We start from the raw sequence: 24231 nt of genomic DNA on the forward strand, positions 1-24231 counted from the left end.
TGTCAACTGTGTTAGTGTTAGTTATGCATTGTTTAATTCTGTGAAGCTCAGAAGTTAAATGCCCTCAGCCAGGAAATAGTACATCTAGGTCTTCTCCAGAGGAATCAAGTATTTAAAGCATTAATTTAGATGCCCTATCCCCACCAAATACAAAATATTCCAGGATCCTTTCTTAAGCTATGATTTAACTTTCTCTTGTATTCTTTCTCTCTTGTAAGCCTCTTCTTTCATTCCTTTCTGTTTTACTCTATTTATTTGTGCTAACCTCAATGTTTAAAATCTAAAAAGAGAGAGAGTTGGTGACAGTTATGTAATGCAGATGGAAAAAAAGAGGAGGAAGATATAAGGTTGGGGACGAATAACTTTACTTAAAAAACACTCCAATTCTTCCATAATCTACCGTATATGCAGATTTTCAAGGTTTTTAGGTGACCATATATATATATATATATATATATATATATATATATAAATGAAGTTATAAGATGAATACTGCAGAGAGGGGTGCAATTTCTTAATCTGTAAAACAAACACATCTAAACACAGAATGAACAACTCTGTCCATGTTCCCAACAATTTTTATCTTTTGTTTGCTATTGGGGAAAAAAAATAGTATCTTTCTTCTGTGATGTTATCTCTGACTTGTATGGGGATATAAAGACTAGGGCAAGGGGCTGGAGGATGATGTTTAAGGCAAAATAAAATCAATTCCATAATGGCATTCCTTTTGGTATTAACTATAGATTCCTCCTGGTGTAAAGGCACAAGAGCACAAGATTATACAAACATACCTAATGTGAGTTACCTCTCATTTGCCTTTTCCAGGAGGAATCCCGTAGACTGACAGACACGGTGATAAAAAAGACAAAATGAGGTTACTTCAGTGTACTTTTTAGTAAAGCATGGAGAAAATCTTACGTATGGATACAGGTCGATTTTTTCAAAAGCATACTCTTAGACAATGAAAAGTGTTTGTGATAGACAACTTTTTTCCCTCTTCTCAATTATAAACTCCATGTGTGCTTCCAAAAGGGGGGGGGGGGGGCATGAAAATTAGACAATTCTATCGTGGTTTCGTTTTCAATCTTTTAGCATATCTCTCTGTTCTTTTTGTTTGTTAAGAGTAAAATAATTTGTGTGAAAAGTAAGGTGAAGGAGTAAGTTGCGTTTCAAAAATTCTCCAAAAGAGAAACTGGGAGCCATCTGTTCCTTGGGAGGGAAGCGCAGTCACGCTATTGACCTCTTTGTCTAGCCCTGTCGCCATGCGGAGGGTTCGCTCGATGGGAAGGGAACTTCCCTTGTTGTGACGCTAGTTTTCAGGTCAGTTGTTAAATGTGTACGTGTTTGGAGTTCAGTATGTCTTCCACAGCCGCTTGTAGCATCTTCCTTCACTGACATGGGCGGCGAAGGCCGCAGAAACCTGCCTCTCAGACACAAGGGGCGGGGAGACGCCATTTTCAAAGCCGGAAATGATTACACCTCGGGCTTGAGACCATTCCTGGTCTGCGAGGGCTTGCCAGTAGGACAGTTCCTGGCGAATGCTTGTCTAATCGTCCCCTTGGAAGTAGGATCTCTCCAGCTACCGGTGAACAAAAGGGGGGGCCGGTCACTGCCGCGGCGAACGCCAGGCAACCGCGCTGCTTTGCGAGGCCGGCGGCCAGCCCAACTCCATGGCCTAGTCCCGCCGGCGCCGCGCGGGCCCTGCCGGCCGCCGTCCTCTTCCGCCGCTCCAGGTGCGGCGCGGATCCCTCCGCCGCAGCGGGCGCTCCTGGGGTAGCGCGGCGACCAGCTTTCCGCAATACCCGGATGGAACTGTAATGGCCGCCATCAGGGACTCGCAGGCATTGGGGACCACGACAGGTATTCCCTGTGAGCGGGGCCACCCAGACTTGTTAGGATTGCCGAGGCTTCTGAAGGGACAGTCAGGGGGCAAAAGGCGAGTTTGTGGGGCGTCAGGGCACCCCGGACCGGCTCGGGAGCCGCCTCAAGATTGGAAGCGCCTGTTAAATAGTCCCGGCCATTCAGTGCTTTCGCCTAACTTGCTGCAAAGTTTTTCTGGGGAAGTTGGTTCTGTCAGTTGGTTCTCCTGCAGGCTGCTAGGGCTACCCTCAGCCTGCGCTCGTTTTCCGCCCGAGCATTTCCAACTCCCCGCTGCCCAGTCCCCGGAGCGGGCGTGCGACCCTGTGTGCCTCCGCGCGCCCGGCGGCAGCGGAACCCGGAGGAAGGGGCGGACCGGGCGCGGCGTTTGGGACCGAGCGGGGCGCGCGGCGCTCGAAGCACCCACTCGGCGCGTCCCGGGGCCGGCGGAGACTTGCTCGGGCGCCCCTCGGACCGCACCCCTCAAGCCGTAGGTTCGCAGCCCCGCAGCACCCCAACTCGACGGCGTCCCCATTGTGGGTCCAGTCTGTGTTTTTGGAGGTCTTTCCTAGCGGATCTGCCCCCTTCTCTGGCGCGCGGTCCTCCTCGGAGTTGGCCAGAGGCGCTCTTCCCCGCAAACCTCAATCACACCCAGTGGCAGATGAATTTCTTTGTAACTGGCTTTCTCACTTGAAGGGTCCATTTTGAGTCTCTTCTGAACATGGTGTCTTCATTGTCAAGTAGACAGTCTCTTCCTAGATGGCTATAATAATTGAAAATATATAGGCTTGGTGCATAGGAGGCAAAACGCTGTAACTCTTAAATAGACCAACAAAAAGCAGACATGGTACCTTTGAGGTTAAAATGCAAAAGTTAAGGTTCAGTTTTCATTTAGGTTTACATTTGGAGGCATTTAGTGTGTGTGAGGTATTTATCAAAAGTTTAAAAATCCCTAGAAAAATAAAGTCAATGTTTAAGAAGTCTTAAGGATGTTGAACTTTGTATGATGATTAAACATGAAGACACCATTAGGTTATGAATTTTATGAGCTTGAGCAACTGCTTACTGATATTGTTGAATTGGCTTTCATGCAGCAAGAGATCTGATCGACTGCACTTTGAAGTTATTATCCTCGGGTTGAATAGATAGAAACCATTACAATTGATTCAGTGAAATACCCCAACATTTTTCATAATTTAATTGCTAATTAATAGAAGTGGATTCATTGTCTTTCAGCAGAACTATTCTTCTAAAACTGATAAAGACGTTGCATTATGTTAACATTTTTAGGATGTTACATTTCATAGTGAAGGGTAAGCATAGTAGACCATGTTAATTTTTGTTAAAATAATATGAACCCATACTCTAAAACATTATTAACAAAAGGGGAGGAAGGGATAAAATACAGGTATCTAACAACCTGTTTTGCACAATCAAGTTTTTCCTTATAGTTGCCATCAAAGCAAGTATGAATATCAACTCAGAGCACTTTATATCTGGTTTTATGGAAGAATTAAAGGACAGTAACCACAATGGATCTTACTGTGCACATTGAGCTTTATGTGCTTGAAGTTTTTATCATTGCACTTTAAATCCTATTCTACCCTACCCTGTCCTGTTCTGTTCTGTCCTGTCCTGTCCTGTCCTGTCCTATTCTGCCCTCTCTGGTAACTGTGATCCCAAAAGTTTTTATATTTTGAGACATACCAGAATGTATTTTAAATATATAAATGTACACACAGGTTGACTTTAAAATATATTTTACACATGCCCTTTAATGTACTTTCATTGTTTACTTTTCTGTTTGGAACTGTTGTTATTGGAAGCATTGTGCACTTTAGATCCATTAATACAACTTTTTGTTTTTTTTAATGATAAACTACTTGAGTCTTGCCTAGTTTCCTTCAGGCACCCTACTTAAAGATTTTTGGCAGAACACTATACACAGAAGAAGAAATTTGTAATAAAGTTGAAACTTTTATTAATTATCTGACCTCAGTCGTGTAGGCTATGAATATATTAGTTCTGTATGATATATTGGCTTCACACAGTGAGCAATTTTCATGGGATGTTAGTTATAGAAGTGTGTATTAAAAGGTAGCATTGTGGTAGGATAGCTGGGTTGGAATTCGATCCAAATTTTAGTTCTAGCTTTGTGACTTTGTGCAAGACTCATTTTCCCTATCTTATAATAAATGAGGATGTTGAATTAGTTTGATTCTAAGCTTCCCTTTAAGCTTTGAGTTTTCTGATTTTTGTAAATTCATGACATTGTCAGTGGGTAGGTATGGTAGGTTATTTGCCTAAGTGCAGAGAAGTTTATTTTTCTTATAAATTTATACACTTAAGTTGAATATGAAGCACAACTGAGTTGACAGTATAAAATATCAATATTTTATTAATAGTTTTTTTGCAGTCAAAGTCTTAAAATCTTGATCTTTATTTCCAGATATCATCTCTTATGATCACTGTTCCTGAGTATGGCTTTGTCCAGGCATTAAATTGTGTGCCTTTTGTTCCTCGAAGAAAGAGGTATGGTAAAGATTGAAGTATTATATAGTCCATTAAGTAGTAAGTTAATGTGTTTTAGTCTTAGACAAAATAAAATAGTTATGTATATAAGTTTTTATAAGTTACAATTTTATTTTTGACTTGAATATTATACATGGTTTTTCATTTTAATATGAGCAGAAAAAGTAGGGTTTTTTTTTGTTTTATTGTTTATTATTTAACATTTTACTAGAGATCCAAAGATGATTTTAACCATATTATCTTCTAAATATAATGATGGCATTAAGAGCTTTTGAGTAATAAATGATGATAAACATGTTAGGAAGATGTTTTGAAGCTGTATACATGGCTAGGAGAATGTTTGTGGTTTTCTGTAATTAGCGCATAGTAATGTATCTGAAGAAAGATTGTCTAGTATGATTAATGGCATCTACATTATAAGTCAGAAAAGGGACTTGGGAATCACTATTGGGTTATGACTGGTTTCCTGGAGACAATCATCTGGATATCTTTGTGTGGACAAAAGGAATGGAAAAAATCTGCTGAGACAGATCTATGGTATTCTAAGGAAAGCTTTTTAAACTCAGTGGAAAATATTGTAGCCTTATAAAAAACCACAACAACAAAACAAAAACCTGAAATACAACTGTCTTTAAACATGAACAAAACAAAAACCTGAAATACAACTGTCTTTAAACATGAGTCTCTTGCTGTTGGTTTTTGTGATATCACAGTGTCATAATTCTCTTCACCAAATGCAATAAGTATACACGTAAGTACAACCCTAACTTAGGATTAAGAATATGTATGTAATTATTAAAATAGCCAAAGTAGACAATATCAACTTTAAGTTATTACTTTAGTTCCATAAACTTTACCATAAATGCCTTTCTTTTCAGAGACATTTCCACAAAGGCATGAATTTTTTTCAACTTTATTATAAGTTAATTCTAACAACTACCATGAATAGAGAGTAACAGAGCTGAATTGACATACCAGGTTATCATTTATGTTCATTTACCTGCATAATTTCTTTCTTCATAATGTTTGTCTAACTTCTTACCACATGAGACTCACATGGGCACTGTGTTAATCATGAATAGAGACAATAATTGCAGAGTGCTAAGAATTTTCTTTACTGTGTTTGATCCAAACTACTCAGAAAAAATAATATGATGAAGAATGAAAGCTTCAGCCCTGGCCAAGTGGCAGTTCGTTGGAGCATTATCCCATGCACCAAAGAGTGGCAAGTTCAATTCTGGTCAGGGCACATATCCAGACTTCATGACCAGTCACCATTCGGGGAATGTACAGGACACGACCAATCAATGTTACTCTCTCTCCTTTCCTCCTCTCAAATCAATAAAAAACTAAATAAAGAAAAACTCACGACGACACATCCTCCGGTGAGCATTGGGGGAAAAAAATGAAAATTTCAAATGTAATGAAGTAAACAAGAGGCTGCTTATACGATGACTGACCCAAATAGTTTGGATTATTCCATCTTGAAAAACGGAGCAAAGTGTGACTAAAAATTATAATTGGTATTACTGCATGAAACAAATCTTAGAAAATTAGAATGAAGGTACGTGATTTGAAGCTTAAGAAAATTAAGTGGGTTTTACCTGGGTTTTATTTCAAGAAATGGTCATAGCCTAAACTGAAAATGAATATTGGCTTTTAAAAGTCAAATTTCAAAATGTGGTAAAATCATCATCAATTAAAGTTAGGTTGACAGAGGTTGTGTGTCAGAGAAGCTCTGTATGTCTACAGTTTTTGTCAACTCAGCATATCATCATTTTGGGAAACCATCCCTTTCCTATTGTGTGTGGTTGATGGGCTGTCAGCCAGTCTTTTTTTCTTTTTTTTCTTTTTTTTTTTTTTTTTTTTAAATATATTTTATTGATTTTTTACAGAGAGGAAGAGAAAGAAATAGAGAGCTAGAAACGTCGAAGAGAGAGAAACATCGACCAGCTGCCTCCTGCACACCCCCCACCGGGGATGTGCCCGCAACCAAGGTACATGCCCTTGACCGGAATCGAACCCGGGACCTTTCAGTCCGCAGACCGACGCTCTACCACTGAGCCAAACCAGCTTCGGCTGTCAGCCAGTCTTTAAGTTTTATAACTCAAGCCTGTACATTCCTGTTGCAACAGTGGTTACCACCCTTTTCCTCCACCTTATAAAAGATGCCCTTTATTCATTTATCACATATGCATGCATACAGTCCTTCCTTTATTCAGCCCAACATTTACTGTCTACTATGTACAAATAAGTGCAACTTCCTGGTTAGTCAAGGATTATACATACTAGGCTGAGTGGATGGTGGACTTTCTCTAATATAGCACACTTTTGTATGCTTAAGTTACAGAAATCAACAAGCATGTGTTGAGAATAATCAGTGCTGTGCTTAGTAATATCTAGGAATAAATTCTTGATCTCCCAAGTGCTTATAATTTAGTTGAGGTATCCAGATTAATGTATGTAAAATCCTATAATATAATAAAAGCCTAGGTAGCGTCACGCCCTTGTGTGATGCCGCCACAAGATGGCTGCCACAAGATGGCCGTGGGCACAGTGGAGGCGGGGCCCAGTGGCTGCTCCATGCGGTGAGGCCTGGGGGTCCTGTGGTTCTGCATGGCATGGAGGAGGCCGGTCCTGGTGTCTCTGCCACTTTGCCTGGAGGAGGTGGGTCGTGGCAGGGAAGGGCAGTTGTGGGCGATCAGGCTGGTAGGGGAGGACAGTTGTGAGCTATCAGGTCAGCAGGGGAGTGGTTAGGCATCGATCAGTCTGGCAGGGGAGCGGTTAGAGGGTGATCAGGCTGGCAGGCAGAAGTGGTTAGGGGGCAGGCAGGCAGGCGAGTGGTTAGGAGCCAGGATTCCCGGATTGTGAGAGAGATGTCTGACTGCTGGTTTAGGCCCAATCCCACAGGGATTGGGCACTCAGACATCTCCCGAGGGGTCCCAGACTGGAGAGGGTGCAGGACAGAAGTGTAATAATGCTAATTAGCTCAGATGTCCTTCTGGACATCCTTCCAGACAGCCTTCCAGATGAAGCTGGGGCTGCAAGGGATTCCCAGGCCCCAGGTGCCTGCCGGCAGCAGGAGGGAAACCAGGGGAAGGAAGGCCTATACTTGTATGAATTTAATGCATCAGGCTTCTAGTACAATATGAACAGCTAAAACAAGTAAATGAATGCATACTTGTGTAGTATGGATTTTAAGTGAGTTTTCATAGATAGGAAATTAGTTAGGGCTGGCCCAGTCTAGGAAGGTTTCTTAAAGGAGCTATAACTTCAGGTAAATTTTGACTTAATGACTAAGTTCCTTTTGATAGCCACAGAGAATCCTATAATAAAAGCCTAATATACAAATCGACCAAACCATGGAATGACCGGTTGCTATGATGCACAATGACCACCAGAGGGCAAATGCTCAATGCAGGAGCTTCCCGCCGGCCCAAGGCTAGCCAAGGCAGGTGCCAGCGGGGACCCCCTGATTTCCCCACCTGTCACCCCGCAGAGGGAGGTGATTGGCAGTGGCGGTGGAGGCAAGGCCGGTGAGTGGACAGTGCCAGGCTGGCCAAGGTGGGTGCCAGAAGAGGCTCCCTTTATTGCCCTGCTGGTTGACCCACAGATGGACTCTGATCTCCGGTCAGTCCTAAGAACCCTACCTATGCACAAATTTCATGCACCGGGCCTCTAGTAATTAAAGAAAGTGTAAAGTTGAAAAATATTAAGTCGAATGGTCAGTTCTCGATCCTCATCCTACTTGACAGAATTGATCAATTCCTGATCCTGGAAACACTTTCTCCACTTTACTTCAGGATCCAATCTCCTGATTTACTATTGTCTCACTGATCATTCCTTTTAGTCTTGCTAGCTGGTTCTTTCTCACCTGTTTTCTCTAAATGTTACAGTACAGGCTCAAGCCTTAAACTTCTCTGTTTACTTATCCCTTGGCAATTTCATTCAGTTCTATATACTAAATATATACACAGAAATATGTAGACATACTAGTGACTCCAAAAATGTTATCTTACAACTTGTCCTCTATGTTTTATACTCAGCTACACATTCAACATTTCCACTTGTCAACTAGATATTTCAAAATCTACGTGGTTAAAGTTAACTCTTAGTATCCTTGTCAAATCTACTATACCCATCAGGTTTTCTATCCTAATAGTAAATTTGCAACTGATTTCTTCTAGTTGCTGAGGTAGAACTTTGAAAATTATTCTTGCCCTAGCTAGTTTGGCTCAGTGGATAGAGCCATCAGCCTGTGGACTGAAGAGTCCCAGGTTTGATTCTGGTCAAGAGCACATGCCTAGGTTGCAGGCTCAAAATCCCAAGTGCAGGGCATGAGGGTTGTACAGCCAATCAATAATTCTCTCTCATCATTGATGTTTCTTTCCCTCCCTCCCTCCCTCCCTCCCATTCCCTTTCTCTCTAAAATCAATAAAGATATTTTAAAAAGTAAAAATAAAAAAATAAAATTATTCTTGACACGTTTCTTTCTCCTATATGTCAAATTTAGTCTGTCAGAAAATCCCATAGATTCTATCTTCAAAATAAACATACAGAGTATGGCCATGCTTTATTTGTTTCCACCAAGACACCATCCTCTACCTAGGTAATTGCAGTGTAATAATCTCCAAGCTGGTCTCCTTTCCTCCACTCTTAGCTTCCTCCAAAATACTCTGTTCTTAATTTAGTAGCCAAAGTGATCCCTTTAAAAAAAATAATTTGGCTCATGTTACTTCTCTATCCCAAATGCTCCAGTAGCTTCCCATTGTGTTTATAGTAAAACTAAATAAGGCCATCAAGCCTTGTTTTAGTCCCGTTAGTTCTTTGACTTCACGTATTCCTTTTCCTCTGTGCTTTCTGTTCCAGCCTTGCTTCTCTCCAAACATGTTAGGCATTCTACACTCAGTGTTAGCACTTACTATTTCTTGGAGTGATTTCTGCTTCAGCTCCTTAAGGTCTTGGCTCAAATAAGACCTTTTCAAATGAGATTTCCCCAACTTAGTATTTAAAATGGCAACTTTCTAACCCTGGCTGGGTAGTTCAGTTGGTTAGAGCATCGTCCACCAAGGTTGCTGGTTTATTCTCCGCCTAGGGAACGTACAAGAATTAACAAATGAATGCATAAAATAAGAGGAACAACAAATCAGCTCTCCCAACCCCTCACTAAAATCAATAACATTTTAAAAAAAGATTATTAAAATGTCAACTTTCTGGTTCTGCCTTTATATAAAGTCTGTCCTTTATATTTTTCTATAGCACTTGTCATCTTTGAATATATTACATAATTTACTTCGTTATCTTATCAGTAAAACGTTAGCTGTTTGAGGAGAGGGATTTTTGTCTATTTTGTTCCAATACTTGAACAAAGACTGGTACAAATTTGCTACTATGCTAAGTGCTGGTAATATAGCAAAGAACAGGACAGACGTGAGCCTCATGCTTATGCAGCTTTTGTTCCCCTAGTGGTAGAGATGGAAAATACATTGGCCAATTAATTACTGCCAGAAAAAAATAATACAAAAAAAAAAAAAAATACAAAAGACTAAAATAGAGAATTTTTTTCCTGTTTGAGGAGGGGATGATTTATAGGTTGGAGGAGACCTACTGAGGCAGTAACCTTTGAGCTGAGACCTAAAAGATGAGAAGGATCTAGCCTTATGAAGAATAGGAGGAAGAATATTTCAAGCAGGGAACAGCAAGTACAAAGGCCTGAGATATGAAAAGAGCAGTTGAGGAACGGAGACTACCTTTGGTAGCTTACTGGAGTATATTTACAGATGGAGAGAGTGGTGTGAGATGAAATTAAATACAATAGAAAAGCCCCAGACCAGATGTCACTGTTTCTTGCATGCCTTGACAAGAGATTAAATTTTATTTGAAGTGCCTTAGGAAGCCACTAAGGAGTTTTAAGCAGAGGAAACTGACCTATTTATATTAAGACTAGGGGCCTGGTGCATGAAATTTGTAAAGGGGTGGAGGGGGTGGTTCCCTCAGCTCAGCCTGCACCCTCTCCAATCGGGGACATCCCTCTCATAATCTGGGACCACTGGCTCCTAACCACTCATCTGCCAGTGAAAATGCTTTTCTTCCAACATTTCTTTGTTCTGTTTTTCTGGTCCAGGTAGCTTTGCTCCTTTCTTACATACTTAAATCCCACTACTCTTGTGAAGTAAACACAGTTAATACTGATCTATCAACATAGTGTCTTGAGAGCCTTTGGATACAAGTAAGAGAACTAGCTTAAGCTAGTTTAAGATAATATAAGCTGAAAAGGGAGATTATTTTAAGTATACAGGATTTTCTAGAATTCAGAGGAAGGAATACACAGGTAGGCCTCAGTACAAAAAAACTTGTGGTGGTGACATTACCCTCTTGGTTTAATTCCCAGGCAAGGCACATACCTAGGTTGCAGGTTTGATTCCTGATCGGGGCATGTATGAGAGGCAACTGATCAAAGTTTCTCTCTCACATAGATGTTTTTATCTCCCTCTCTCCTCTTTTGAAAACCAGTGAACATATCCTCAGGTGAGGATAAAGAAAAAAGAATGGTATGCTTACTTAATGCAAAAAGTTTAACATTATACTTGCTATTTGAGTAGTATATAGAAAAAGATAGACTGATGTTATAATTTTCACTAATTCTTTTAGCAATGTATTAAGATCACGAAGCATATTATTAATTGAATATCACTTATTTTCAATTTAAAATCTATGTAACTTTATATGTATAACAACACTGCATACATAGCTGCCATCTGGTGTTCCCTTCACTAATTTGGTAGGTAACATCATGGCTCACAAATTAATTATTAAATAGATTTTAAAAAATCACTTCTCTTAAAGCATGAATTTATGAGTCACATCTAATAGCATAATTCTTCATTCTCTGAGTGTATGTTTATGTTAAAAGCTTTTCTGCAGTGGTGTGATTGGGTACCTATGTGTTGATATGAGGAGTACAACATTGAGTAATATCTATTTTATTTTAGTTTCTTCTCCATCTTTAGTGTCAACATTCGTCAACTTTGTACTGGCTCAAGTTTATTCTTTTAAGTTTGTTCAGGAAAAACTCAGTTTACCACAGAAGTGACTTGCTTTGTTTGAGAATTTCAAAATTTTTATGGCTTCATGCCATTTTTTAACTTTATGCCATTTTTTTTTTTATAAAGTTTTATAATAGTGTGGTCTAGAAGCAAAGAGATTGTCATTCTTGTTACATCCAACTATAAACTATTTGCTTATGCTATGATAAGGAAGTATAGTATGCCAGTGTGGAGGCCATAGTGAACCAAGGACATTTTAAATACTGACCCTAAGGCTAGTCAATAATCACTGTAAACATTTTTATGTGTGTATGATTGATATTTTATGTGTTTGTATGAGTCCATGTCTGTTTATCTTTCTCTTTATTTTCATCAGTAGTTGTAGCCTGATATATTAAAGCCTGATATATCTACTGTTTGTTTTCTGGTTTTTCATTTAATGCCTCTTAGATAGCTTCCTATTAATAAATTGTGTTTATAATATATTATCATAAAAATTGCATAATATTTTGTTGAGTGAAAGTACTATAATTTGTTTTTTTGGTGGACATTTAGTTATTTTTAACTTTGTGATTTTTATAAATAATGCTGCAATGAATGTCTCTGATTGTTATCTTTAAGTATCCACTCTCAGCTGTCTGGTATTCCCTATTTCAGTGATTCTGTTTTACCCTCTGTAGAGAATAAATCTCCAGATCTTCTGCTGTGGTGGGGGAACAGCAGTTACCTACCATAGAATAGGGAAGGGAAGCTTAGTCTCTGACCAACTCAAACAGCTTTCTCCAAATTTCTCTTTATTTTAGCTTTCTACTCCTTTTCCATTTTAGAGTCACTTGGTGCTGCCAGTTTCTAATCCTTTTGAAGATTCAAAGTGTAAAATGGGTTAGTTCTCAGCTTTACCCACTGTCTGGTATTGTTTTTTTGGGTCTGCAAAGTCCTTTACTACTTATCTGTTTTTTAGTATAGAATTTTGTTGCTATTGTTAACTTTTCTGTTTCCCCTTGTTAATTTTTCTTTAAGGACTTACTATATTTGTCATGTTGCAAATGTTCTCCAGTCTTTTCTGCTTTCTTAACTGTATTAACAAAATACATTTATTTCTATTTTGTAGATTTTATTATCAACAGATATTCAAATTCTCTTTTTAGTTCCTGATTGGAATTCAATTTTCTTCAAGTATTTAAAACTTTTTTTTTTCCAGAAACAGATAAACGTAGTATGTTCTCTGAATATTTGCATATCTAAATTTGTATTTCCCCTGCATTGGGCTAGTTTTTTGGGTTAATTCTTTTCTCTCAGAACTCTATAAATGTTATTTCATTGTTTCTAGCATATAGAATTGTGAGTAAAGTTGGCATTGTGGATAAAAATTTGAAAACTATTTTAGGTAGTTGTTCCTTTTTAACTTCTATAATATTTTATTTTTATCTTTTAAATTAAAAAATGATTTACTAGGGTAAGTTGTAGATACTGAGTTTTATATTCTCCTTCCACTAGTAATCTTGCCAGACATTTGGGGAGCCTTTAATTTGGAAAATTCAAGTCTTAAAAATAACCAAATCCTGTGTAATTTTTCCTTCCTTCCTTCCTTTCTTCCTTCCTTCCTTCCTTCCTTCCTTCTTTCCTTCCTTTTCTTTCTTTCCCCCCCAAATCATGATTTTTCCTCCATCTACTTTGTACTCTCATGGCAGTATTCCCTCCCTTCACCCCTTCCCCCATATTATTATTATCTTAAGTCTTAAAGAGATTGTCAATTATTACTTGATTTTTTTTAAAGCTCTCTCCTTTTTCCTATAGTAACTTACATTATACAATAGTTACTGTTTTCACTGCTGGAATGGGAGAATAGAAGATAGATTTTAATGAGTGTTCAGGTTATTTGCCCTTTGTTGAACAGCTGTATCCAATGATGTTTCTGCCTACTTATCTTTTTTTGATGGCATTGATAGATGAGATGAATTCATAAACAATAAACCAAAATGCTCCTTTTTCTTTTTGGTTAGATGGAGGGTAGAGGAAAATTAGTGTAATGATTTTTCTAACAGCTTAGATGTAACTATTTACTTATGTGGAGAAAGAACAGAAGTCTTAAGCAGAAGGAGATAGCCAGAGATATAGGAAGATGTATCTTTGTTCAGAAATAATTTCCTCTTCACATCTCTCTTAATAGCTGGTGCTAGCAACCCCCAATTTCTGCTTGGCCTCTGGACCCAAATCAAAGCTTTGGATTCATCCTCTCCTCCCCATACTTCAGCAGAGACTTCTGTTGCCCCAGGGACTCCATACAGTCTTCCTCTGAAGCCCTTGCTTTCTCTCCTAAGGTATGTCTAGGGGAGGGAGTAGACAGAATTATGTTGCTCATTTCTTTAATAAGGGTCTAATAGATACTCATTAAATATTTGTTAAATGAATGTTCTCTAGTAAGCCTCTTCTTTAAAAGTGGTGCTTGACAGTTGGTCAACATTTGCTTTCACTCTTCTTTCTCTGGACCATTTTTTACCCAAACACCTGACTGTATATGTATGGAATATTTTCTAGTTTCTAGCCATTTTGTAGGATTTTGTTAAGTACTCTTAATTTTTGGTTTGTGTTTTGGTGGGCAATTGGGAAAGGAAGGAAATCAAATTGCTTAAGCTTCCATCTTGGTGCAGGAAGCTCTTCAGGTTACTTTAAAGAAATACTTTATATAAATTGTGTTATTTCAAGGCTTGATGAGGTGCATGTTGGTCAAGCCTTATGAGGAAATAATCCAGTGGCAGAACAATCAGAACAACTGGTTGACTAGTCACTATGATGTGCTCTGACCACCAGGGGGCAGATGCTCATTGCAGGAGCTGCCCCCTGGTGGTCAGTGGTGCTCTCACAGTGGGCTGATCCCCACAAGCCAAGCCCCCCCACTAGTGCAGGAATCCTGTGCACTGGGCCTCTAGTACATAAATAGAAGGCAGGAGTTTAAAGAGAAGATTTAAGCTCTAGTTGGGTTTTCTCGTTGTTAGAACGTTAGCCTGTGGCCCAAAGGGTCACAAATTTGATTCTGGGTCAAGGATGTATACATCAGTTACAGGCTCCATCCCCAGCTCAGGTTAAGGTGGGTATGGGAGGCAACCAATTGATGTGTCTCTCTCACATCAGTGTTTCTCTCTCTGTCACTCCCCCTCCTCCCTTTCTTCTACTCTCTAAAAATACATGGAAAAATATCCTCCTGTTTTGATTAAAATAATAATTAACAGGTAGATATATCCTTGGATGAGGATTAAATAAATAAATACATACATAATTTAAAATCAGCGATTCTTATTGATGGAGTAGAGATTAGATTGTAGTGAAAAGAGCATTAGTTAACAAGTTGGAAGACTAAAATTATATTTCTCTTTTCTTTTATTATGTTATATGAAATGTCCCCAACATGCTATATATTTTTCCTCATAGGTGGCATAGTATAATTTATTACCAGGGCTTCATCTTTGATTGCTTCCATATATTACTATAGGTTGAACATAGTTGAAGATAGAATAGATTCTCCAGCCGGGACGGGTTTGGCTCAGTGGATAGAGTGTCGGCCTGCGGACTGAAAGGTCCCAGGTTCGATTCCAGGCAGGGGCATATACCTTGGTTGCGGACACATCCCCAATAGGGGGTGTGCAAGAGGCAGCTGATCGATGATTCTCTCTCATTTATGTTTCTAACTCTATCCTTCTCTCTTCATCTCTGTGAAAAAATCAATAAAAAATATATTAAAAAAAAAAAAAAGAATAGATTCTCCATATTTCAAATTGGAGGGCAAATAAACCCAGAACTACCTAAAATATACAAACTCCCCCAATACTATATTATATATGCCATACATTAACAATAAAAAAATTGACATTGAACATTAATTATATAGCAGTTATGAAACAGAAGTAAAAGCTAATTAGATTTCTTAATAAGTTGGTTCCTTTTATTAGCTTTGTTTTGTCTGTGAGGAAAGGGTATGCACTTTAATGGGTAAACTTTGTGGCATGTGATTTGGCTGCCATGTATACTACTTAATTATTTTCTACTAGAGGCCCAGTGTATGAAATACGTGCAAGAGTAGGCCTTCCCCCGGCTGCCAGTACAGCTTCCCTCTGGCACCCGGGACCTGAACTTTCCTCACAGCCCTGTCTTCCGGAAGGATGTCCAGTCTAATTAGCACATTACACTTCTATTATTATGGACTAGAGGCCCGGTGCATGAAAATTCATGCACTGGAGGAAGGATCCCTCAGCTGCCCCCTCTCACAGTCCAGGATCCCCCAGGGGCGGGAGGTGACCCGGCAATTAGGGGAAGGTGATGCTCCTTCACACCTCTGCTGCTGCCACTGCCGGTAGTGCTAGCCTCAGCCGGCCCTGATTACTTGTGCCTCAGGCCAGCCCTGGGTGGCTGGGGGGCAGAGGGGACTGGGGGACTCTAGAGACAGGTGCCCAGAGCAGCCAGGCCTGCCTAAGGGTGAGCCCAGCCTTGCTGCGCGCCTGCCACCCCAGTGGAGCTGAGGGGACTGGGCCCTGCCATCTTGTGGCTGTGGGTGCCACCATGTTTGAGGGCGTGGCAGTTAATTAGCATATTCCCTCCTTATCGGCTGTGGGTGCTGCCATATTTGTGATTGTGTGAGGGTCAATTAGCATATTTCCTCTAATTATTAGATAGGATTCTTTGTGTAATGAAAGGGTGAAGTTCCTGGATGGTCTACTCTGAATAAACAGTATATCCTATCTAATAAAAGAGTAATATGCAAATTGACCATCACTCCAACACACAAGGTGGCTGCCCCCATGTGGTCAAAGATGGCTGCCCCATGTATACACAAGATAGCCGCCACAAGATGGCCAGCAGGGGGAGGGCAGTTGGGAGGGACCAGGCCTGTAAGGAAGGGCAGTTGGGGGTGATCAAGCTTGCAGGGGAGGGCAGTTAGGGGTGACCAGGCTGGCAGAGGAGAGAAATTGGGTGTGACCAGGCCTGCAGGAAAGGGCAGTTAGGGGTACCCAGGCATGCAGGAGAGAGCAGTTGGGGGCGGGGGACCAGGTCTGCAGGGGAGGGCAATTAGGGGCAATCAGGCTGGCAGGGGAGCAGTTAGGCATCAATCAGGCTATCAGTGGAGTGGTTAGGGGGTGATCAGGCTGGCAGGCAGAAGCAGTTAGGGGCAATCAGGAAGGCAGGCAGGCGAGTAATTGGGAGCCAGCAGTCCTAGATTGTGAGAAGGATGTTTGCCCGTTTGGGCCCGATCCTACCCCCCATCCCTTGAGGGGTCCAAGATTGGAGAGAGTGCAGGCTGGGCTGAGGGACACCCCTCCTCCTGGTGAATTTCATGCATGGGCCTCTAGTTAATTTATATGTCCTGCCTCCTCCTTTAGATTGTAAGCTGGAATAAGGGAAGGACCAACTTTGTTTTGTTTTGTTTTTAATCTTCATCCAAGGATATTTTTCCATTGATTTTTTAGAGAGAGTGGAAGAGAAGGAAGAGTAGAAGAGAGAAACATGGATGTGAAACAGACACATAAATTAGTTGCCTCCTGCACATGACCCCATTGGCGGTGGGATTGAACCCATGTATGTACCCTTGACTGGGAATTGAACCTGAGACCCTCTGGTGTGCAGGCTGATGCTCTAACCACTGAGCAATGCCAGCCAGGGCATGGGACCACATTTTTAATATCTCCATGAATCCCATCAAAATGCCTCACATTTATAATAAATATTTATTAGTAAATGTTAGTTGATTGAGTTATTTAACACTGGTCATATTTTTACACTGGTTGTCAGATTTTGGCTTATGTGTTTTCTTATAACAAAAGTTTTTAATTGTGTAGATATTTTGAAACGGAATTAATGGTATTTAGATATATCAAAATCAGTTCTTTTTTAGCATTATACATATTTTTGGACATATAAAATATTAATGTAAAAACAATTTGCCTTTTATAATGAAATTCACGATACAGTTTCCTCTTAATTATATGTAGTAATAGAAAAGCTTGGGTATGAATAATCCAGAATGAGCACAATATGATACTCCAGCAAATGAAGATGAATCATTACTAGTTGTGCTTAAAAATTTTACACGTTTGCCCTAGCCAGTTTTGCTCAGTGGATAGAATGTCGGCCAGTGGACTGAAGGGTCTGGGTTCAGTTCCTGTCAAGGGCATATACCTGGCTTACAGGCCCAATCACTGTCCCGGGTCCCACCATGTGCGGAAGCAACTAATCATCGTCTCTCTTTCCTATCTACGCTTCTCTCTGTGTCTCTCCCCCCTCCCTCTTTCACTCGCTCTAAAATACCTTTGGGTAAGGATTAACAACAAAATAAGTTTCATATGTTTGAACCCTACCCTCAGATTCTGGTACTATAGTAAAAACGTGATTATGGTACTTGCCACTATTGAAACTGTGATAATCTTAGGGAATCCTCTTTGTTGATGTGTGTTGACCACCAGATGTCATTAAACTTTTTTTTCTAGCCATTCTTTTTCTTACTTTTAAAATTTATTTTTATTATTTTTTAAATTCTCAGCTGAGCATATTCTTTCATTGATTCTCGAGAGAGGAAAGGGTGGTGGGGAGAGATAAAGAGAGAACAATAAGATAAGGTAATTCTTCTAATACAGAGTTTGATATTTTACTACTGAACCTTAGATACTCAGATTCCAATCTCAATAATAAATTATTGTTACATATATCACTTTATTATTTTTTACTCCTCTGAAATTTGAATCCTATTTTCTCATACATAGTAATTACAGTAATAATAGTGCCATTTATTTAACACTTTACAGGATACTGTTAACATATGTTTTCTTATTTAATCTCATAGCAATTCCATGAAAGAGGTAGGGGAAGTACTAATTTTTTAATTTTTTTATTTTATAGATGAAGAAACTGAGACACAGAGATTGACACTTGTCTAAAGTAACATAAATCAGTAAGTGTTTGAATTAATGGAAGCAGATAAGTAATGGGTGCATTCTAATCTGCCAAGGGCGTTCCTTGCTGCCATCTATCTGAGTTCTAGGGACAAAAAGCCAAATAGTAGATATACTTTAGGAGTACCTCAGGGGAATGTGCTATTCTTTTTCATTTCTTTTGTTTTTTTACATGTTAGTAATGATAACATGAGGGAGCAGATAATGTCATTTTGTTGTTTTTAGATTAACGAAACTTTTAAACATAAATTATCCTTGAGATATTTAAGGAAGTAGAAAATATGGAGAGAAGTTTGTTAAAATTTTTACAAACTAGTACAACTATAGAGTTAATAATCAAGAAAGTTAATGATACTAGTATATGTATATAATTGGAATATAAGGTTTTAAGGGCTCTCTTTTTAAGATTTTAAAAATCCTGTTTACAGTGAACAATATCTTCAACTTAATATAAAAATCTTAGAGCTTTTTAAGGGTGCATTTCCGTTTGTGCTTTTCTTTAGATGAAGTACAGAGAAGTTGAAGTTTGCCCAGTGCGACACAACAAAGTTGGAAGTAAAGCTTGTATTCCCTGACTTCCATGTTAGAATTATTTCTACTTCAAACAATTGCTTCTTGGTAAGCTGTTCTTAAAATAATTAGCAGGTATTTTTAAATTTTTTATGTATTTGAGCAACATTCCTATGTTGTGTCAAAATGAACTTAAAAATATGAAATTTACTGATAACTTTTGTGATGAAAATTTCAACTCTTTGTTTGGTTTTAGGTGAGTTAATATGGGAAAAATCCTGGTATTGTGAAGATGTTGCGGCATAATATTGTTTCCTGTTTAAATTACAAGTAATATCAAGAGTTTTCAGAAAAAAAAATTGGGATATTTTGCCTTGGTTAAATCATGCCATCTGAACAGAAACAGTTATTTTTTGATGAAAATCAAGCTACTTTAAAAAAAGATTATGATGTGGAAAACAACATAGTTGATACTATCAGATCAGTAATTAAGCCAGAAATTTTGGAAAGTAGTTTTCGTTATAAACTGAAAAATGTGAAAATTGATTTGCCGAAGATAAACATTCCAAATGAAGTCCTATTGAAACATGAAGTTGACAAATACAGAAAACTATTTCAGCATAAACCACAAACTGCAAGGAAATCTATCAATATGAAGACTGGAAGCTGTACAGAGGAGTGTACGTTGCTCCATAAGTCTGAGAAGGTTGAAGAAACGGGTATAAAAATGTCTGCAAAAGTACTCAGTTTCAACTGTTTAAAATGCCAAGATAGCACTCGATATAGCCCAAATGATTTGCAAAAACACTTTCAAATGTGGCACCAGGGTGAATTACCTTCCTATCCTTGTGAAATGTGTAGTTTTTCAGCAAGTGACTTCCAGTTATTTAAACTACACAGACGAATCCATAGAGGCACTTCAGTAAAATGTGACATTTGTAATGATGAAAAAATATATACTTTATTAGACTTGACAAAACATTTTATATCCACACATTGTGTAAATGGTAGTTTTCAATGTGAAAAGTGCACATTCTCCACCCTGGATGTTGGCACATTTGTTCAGCACATTCATAGACATAATGATGTCCATTATAAAACTGATAAATACCATCATGTATATTTAAGCAGAGGAGAGATGCAGAAGCACCTTAATAATGTTCATTCTGTTACATTTCCCTTCAATTGTAAATATTGTAGGTTTGGTACCTCAAAAAGAGAGTACCTTGTGAGACATGTTTTAACTTTACACAAAGAACATTTATATGCAAAAGAAAAACTGGAAAAAGATAAATATGAAAAAAGGATGGCACAGACTTCAGTAGGACTTAAGCTAATACTTAAAAGATACAAAATAGGTACATCTAGGAAGATATTCTGGAAACGTAAGAAAATCAACAATGAAAGTGATCAAAGTATAGAACAAAACACTGAAGTGCTTAAAAACATGAACAAAACACAGGCTAACTCTGAAGACCAGAGCCGTCTTACTCAAGAGCATTTAAATGAAGAAAAGGATGAACGACTGCACTGTGAGAATAATGATAAAACTGCTGAGTCAGAGTCAGAAAAGCAGACTCTTCTGTCCACTGGACAGTATAATAAAGCTGGAGAACTATCAAATATTACTTCTGGTTCCTCAAAAACTGCTGTACAAGGGCCTACAGTGGTAACCGTGAAAAATAATAGAATAACAGTTCCAGCTAACTATAGTGCTAAGTTTATGGGCTTCAAGATGGTGGATGGAAAACAACATATTGTAATAAAATTGTTGCCTACCATTAAACAGAATTTATGTTCACCAAGCTCACAGTCAGATGCTGCAAAAGACAGTACTACTAATTTGCAGCTGCCGTCTTTGGACTCCACTGGATTTTTAACAAGAGTAAAAACTGAGGTAAGTGACACAGTTTACATGAAAGCACCTACATTTTCATGTTCATCTCCTACACCTGCTGGGAAAGTAACTGCAGAAAAAGAAATAGCTGTGCTATCTCAAATGAGTAATACACTTCAAACAGTGGATGATGAAAAAAGTGTATCTTCTTTGCCAACATCATCAGAATTAGTTACATCATCGGTGAATTTGATCCCAAAAGTTGAAACAAGAGATAATGTTAACTTATTGGGAAGTCATATTACTCATAGTCTCCCTACGGTGTCAGATACTGCCATTAAAAGTCCAGATAAAGTCAACTCTACTACCAAACCAAATGCATACAACAGTGGAGATATGCATAACTATTGTATTAATTATGTCAACTCTGAATTACCTATTGAACCTTTCAACCAAGGATCATTACCTTTTCATAATTATTCAAAAGTGAATAATTTTAAAAGACGTCGTAGGTCTTTAGGAATAGCAATGTGTGAAAGCCCTCCAAGAGAATCTTCATCAAGCAAGACAATTGTTCAGCAACCAGTAAGTGAATCAGTCTCATCACTAGTGAAAAAGGAGAGCTCAAACTCAGATAGTATGTTAACTAGCCTTTTAAATACTAAAGATGAAACTCTAAAAACTCAAGCTGATATAGAAGAACAGTATCTTTTAGAAAAAGGACAAGACATTGATGAAAACAGCCTGTATATTAATGAAAATCAACATTTAGAGAGCATGACTGAAAAATCTAATGATGACATTTCCATTGTTGAGTCACCTGGGATGCCTAGAATCACATCTGTGTTCTCTCTTCAGAGTGAACAGGCGTCAGAATTTTTGCCACCTGAAGTAAACCAGTTGCTTCAAGATGAATTAAAGACAAAATCTGATGTAAAACAAGACTCTAGTAACACTCCAGATAAAGTCCTGTCACTTCACTGTGACCAGTCATTTCAGAAACATGAAGAAGAAGGCAAAATTATTGAATCTTCAAAGGACTTCAAAGTACAAGGCATCTTCTCAATTCCATCTTATAGTGTGGGGATTAATATGCCACCAAATTATCTGAATTTAAACTGTCATGGAAAAGAAACACAAATGCTGTCAGTGTCACAAGATGTGAGAGATTCAGAGAAGACACCTAAAATTTCAGGTATTTGCACACTACTTAAGACTCAGTCAGATGCAATAATAACGCAGCAGCTCGTAAAAGACAAGCTACGTGCCACTACACAAAACTTAGGTTCTTCACATATGCAGAGTCCACTTGTAAATTCAGAACCAAAAAAAGCTGTATTTGTTCAGACTACAAAAGGCTTTTTTGTACCATTGCACATTGCTAATAAGCCTGGACTACATGTTGTTTCAGGAAAACCACAGGTTAATATGCAAGGTGTACCTGCTACTCTTCTTTTAAACAAGAAACCTGGGATGTTTTTAACATTAAATAATGGGAAACTTGAAGGTGTTAACACTGTAAAAAGTGAGAGTGCTCAAACTTGTGGAACTATAGCAAAAGAGCCTTGCAAAACACCTTTTTTAAAGGTAGAACCAAACAACAATTGTCTGACACCTACACTTTGTTCCAGCATTGGCAGTTGTTTGAGCACAAAAAGTAGCTCAGAAAATACTTTGCCATTAAAAGGCCCTTACATTATTAAAACGCCAGCAAGTTCTTCAGGGAAACCTGTGCCTCCTCCAAATATTATAATATCTGAGCATCCGAGCACTAAGTCAAATATCTTGGATCCAGCAAAAAAGCAGAACGAGATTTTTCCAAAACCACCTCTTTTTACCCTCTTGCCTGATGGCAAACAAGCTGTTTTTTTGAAGTGTGTGTTGCCAAATAAAACTGAGCTGCTTAAGCCTAAATTTGTCCAAAATAGTACTTATTATCAAAATATACAGCCAAAGAACCCTGAAGGGACCCCACAAAAAATATTGCTGAAAATCTTTAACCCTGTTTTAAATGTGACTGCTGCTAATAATCTGTCAGTAAGCAACTCTGTATTCTCATCGCAGAAAGACAGTGTATCATCTAATCAGACTGCAGGAGGAGAGCAAAAAGAGCCAAACTCTTCTAGAGATGCCTTACCCTTCTTACTAGATGATATGATGCCAGCAAATGAAATTGTGGTAACTTCTACTGCAACATCTGAATCTTCTGAGGAACCAGTACATGCCAGTGTCCATTCGGAGGCCAGATTATTGAGGTGTAAAGCAAATTGTACCATTGGAAGAAGCTTTAATAAACAAAAGACTTCACCCCAAAATTTTTCAAGAATAAAAACTCATGTAAGAAGTAAAGATTCTGAAACTGGCAGTGTATCCAGAAACAGAAACTGTAAACGGAAGTGTAGGGATAGTTACCAAGAACCTCCAAGAAAAACAACATTACATAGAAAGTGTAAAGAAAAGGTTAAACCTGAAGATGTCCATGAGTCATTCGGATTCAGCAGAACGAGGCTTTCAAAAGATTCAGTCAGAACATTGCGACTTTTCCCCTTTAGTTCCAAACAGCTTGTGAAATGTCCCAGGAGAAATCAACCAGTTGTAGTGTTGAATCATCCGGATGCAGATGCACCAGAAGTAGTAAATGTAATGAAAACGATTTCCAAATTTAATGGACATGTACTTAAGGTTTCATTGTCAGAAAGAACTCTCAGTGCTTTGTTGAAACCAGTTTGTTATAAGTCTTTTAAAACAACTTGTGATTTTTCCAAAAGGTACAAAACATTGAAACCTATTAGTTCAGTGAAAGAAAGATTTGTACTAAAACTAACACTCAAAAAGACAAGCAAAAACAATTACCGGATTGTGAAAACTACCTCTGAAAATGTTCTGAAGGCTACATTTAACTGCTGGTTTTGTGGGAGAGTATTTGACAATCAGGATGCTTGGGCTGGTCATGGGCAGAGACATTTAATGGAAGCTACTCGTGATTGGAATATGATAGAATAATTTACTGTAAATTACCAAGGAAAAGAAAAAATTATCTTAGGAGAAAACCATGGATTTAACTACCTTAATCTGGACATTTTCTACTTCAATACTGTACCTGAAATTAAACATTTCAAAAGTGACTATATTCCATAGAAGAGAAAAGGTTTTATGTGTGATGTTTGAAAATGTTATTAGTGCACACATAAGTTTTGAAAGAAATTCATCACAGCACAGATGTATCTTGATTTGATTTTTTTTAAAAATGTGTTCTTGGGAAGTTATGGCTAAAGAAATTTTTGATAAAAATGTTTTCCCAATTTAGTTCTTCAGTGACTTGGTAATGGCTGACAGCCCCATCCATTCCTTCTCTTCCACCAGCCTTATGAATCTGATTAAGTATAGTTCCTCTGTAGAGCTCTTTCACCATGGAACTGAATGAGTTTCACATCATTTGTGAGGACATATTAGGAAAGTTTGGGTAAAGAACTAAATATATAGTTCTTTGGAGAGTACATTTAATTCAGTA

The 24231-nt window shown here is 38.5% G+C and overlaps 1 protein-coding gene across 9 annotated transcripts in view; it reads left to right on the forward strand.

The window, feature by feature from the left end:
• The window catches only part of ZNF518A (zinc finger protein 518A), a 60394-nt gene that overhangs the window by 10873 nt on the left and 25290 nt on the right, over positions 1–24231 (forward strand). The window contains exons 1-6 of one of the 9 annotated variants that reach the window (XM_084903504.1): positions 1457–1860; positions 4307–4389; positions 13606–13760; positions 18327–18372; positions 18877–18991; positions 19140–23958. In XM_084903504.1, coding sequence (XP_084759630.1) covers positions 19269–23723 — 4455 coding nt within the window. In that variant the 5' untranslated portion in view covers positions 1457–1860; positions 4307–4389; positions 13606–13760; ... (1 more) ...; positions 18877–18991; positions 19140–19268 and the 3' untranslated portion in view covers positions 23724–23958. Of the gene's footprint in view, positions 1–1453; positions 1861–2220; positions 2352–4306; positions 4390–12287; positions 12318–13605; positions 13761–18320; positions 18373–18876; positions 18992–19139; positions 23959–24231 lie in introns of those variants that run through there. The other 8 variants (XM_084903501.1, XM_084903503.1, XM_084903502.1 and 5 more) reach the window with 8 other exon arrangements.

This window comes from Pipistrellus hanaki, assembly GCF_964339955.1.
Source record: "Pipistrellus hanaki genome assembly, chromosome: 14".
In the NCBI taxonomy this organism is placed as follows: domain Eukaryota; kingdom Metazoa; phylum Chordata; class Mammalia; order Chiroptera; family Vespertilionidae; genus Pipistrellus; species Pipistrellus hanaki.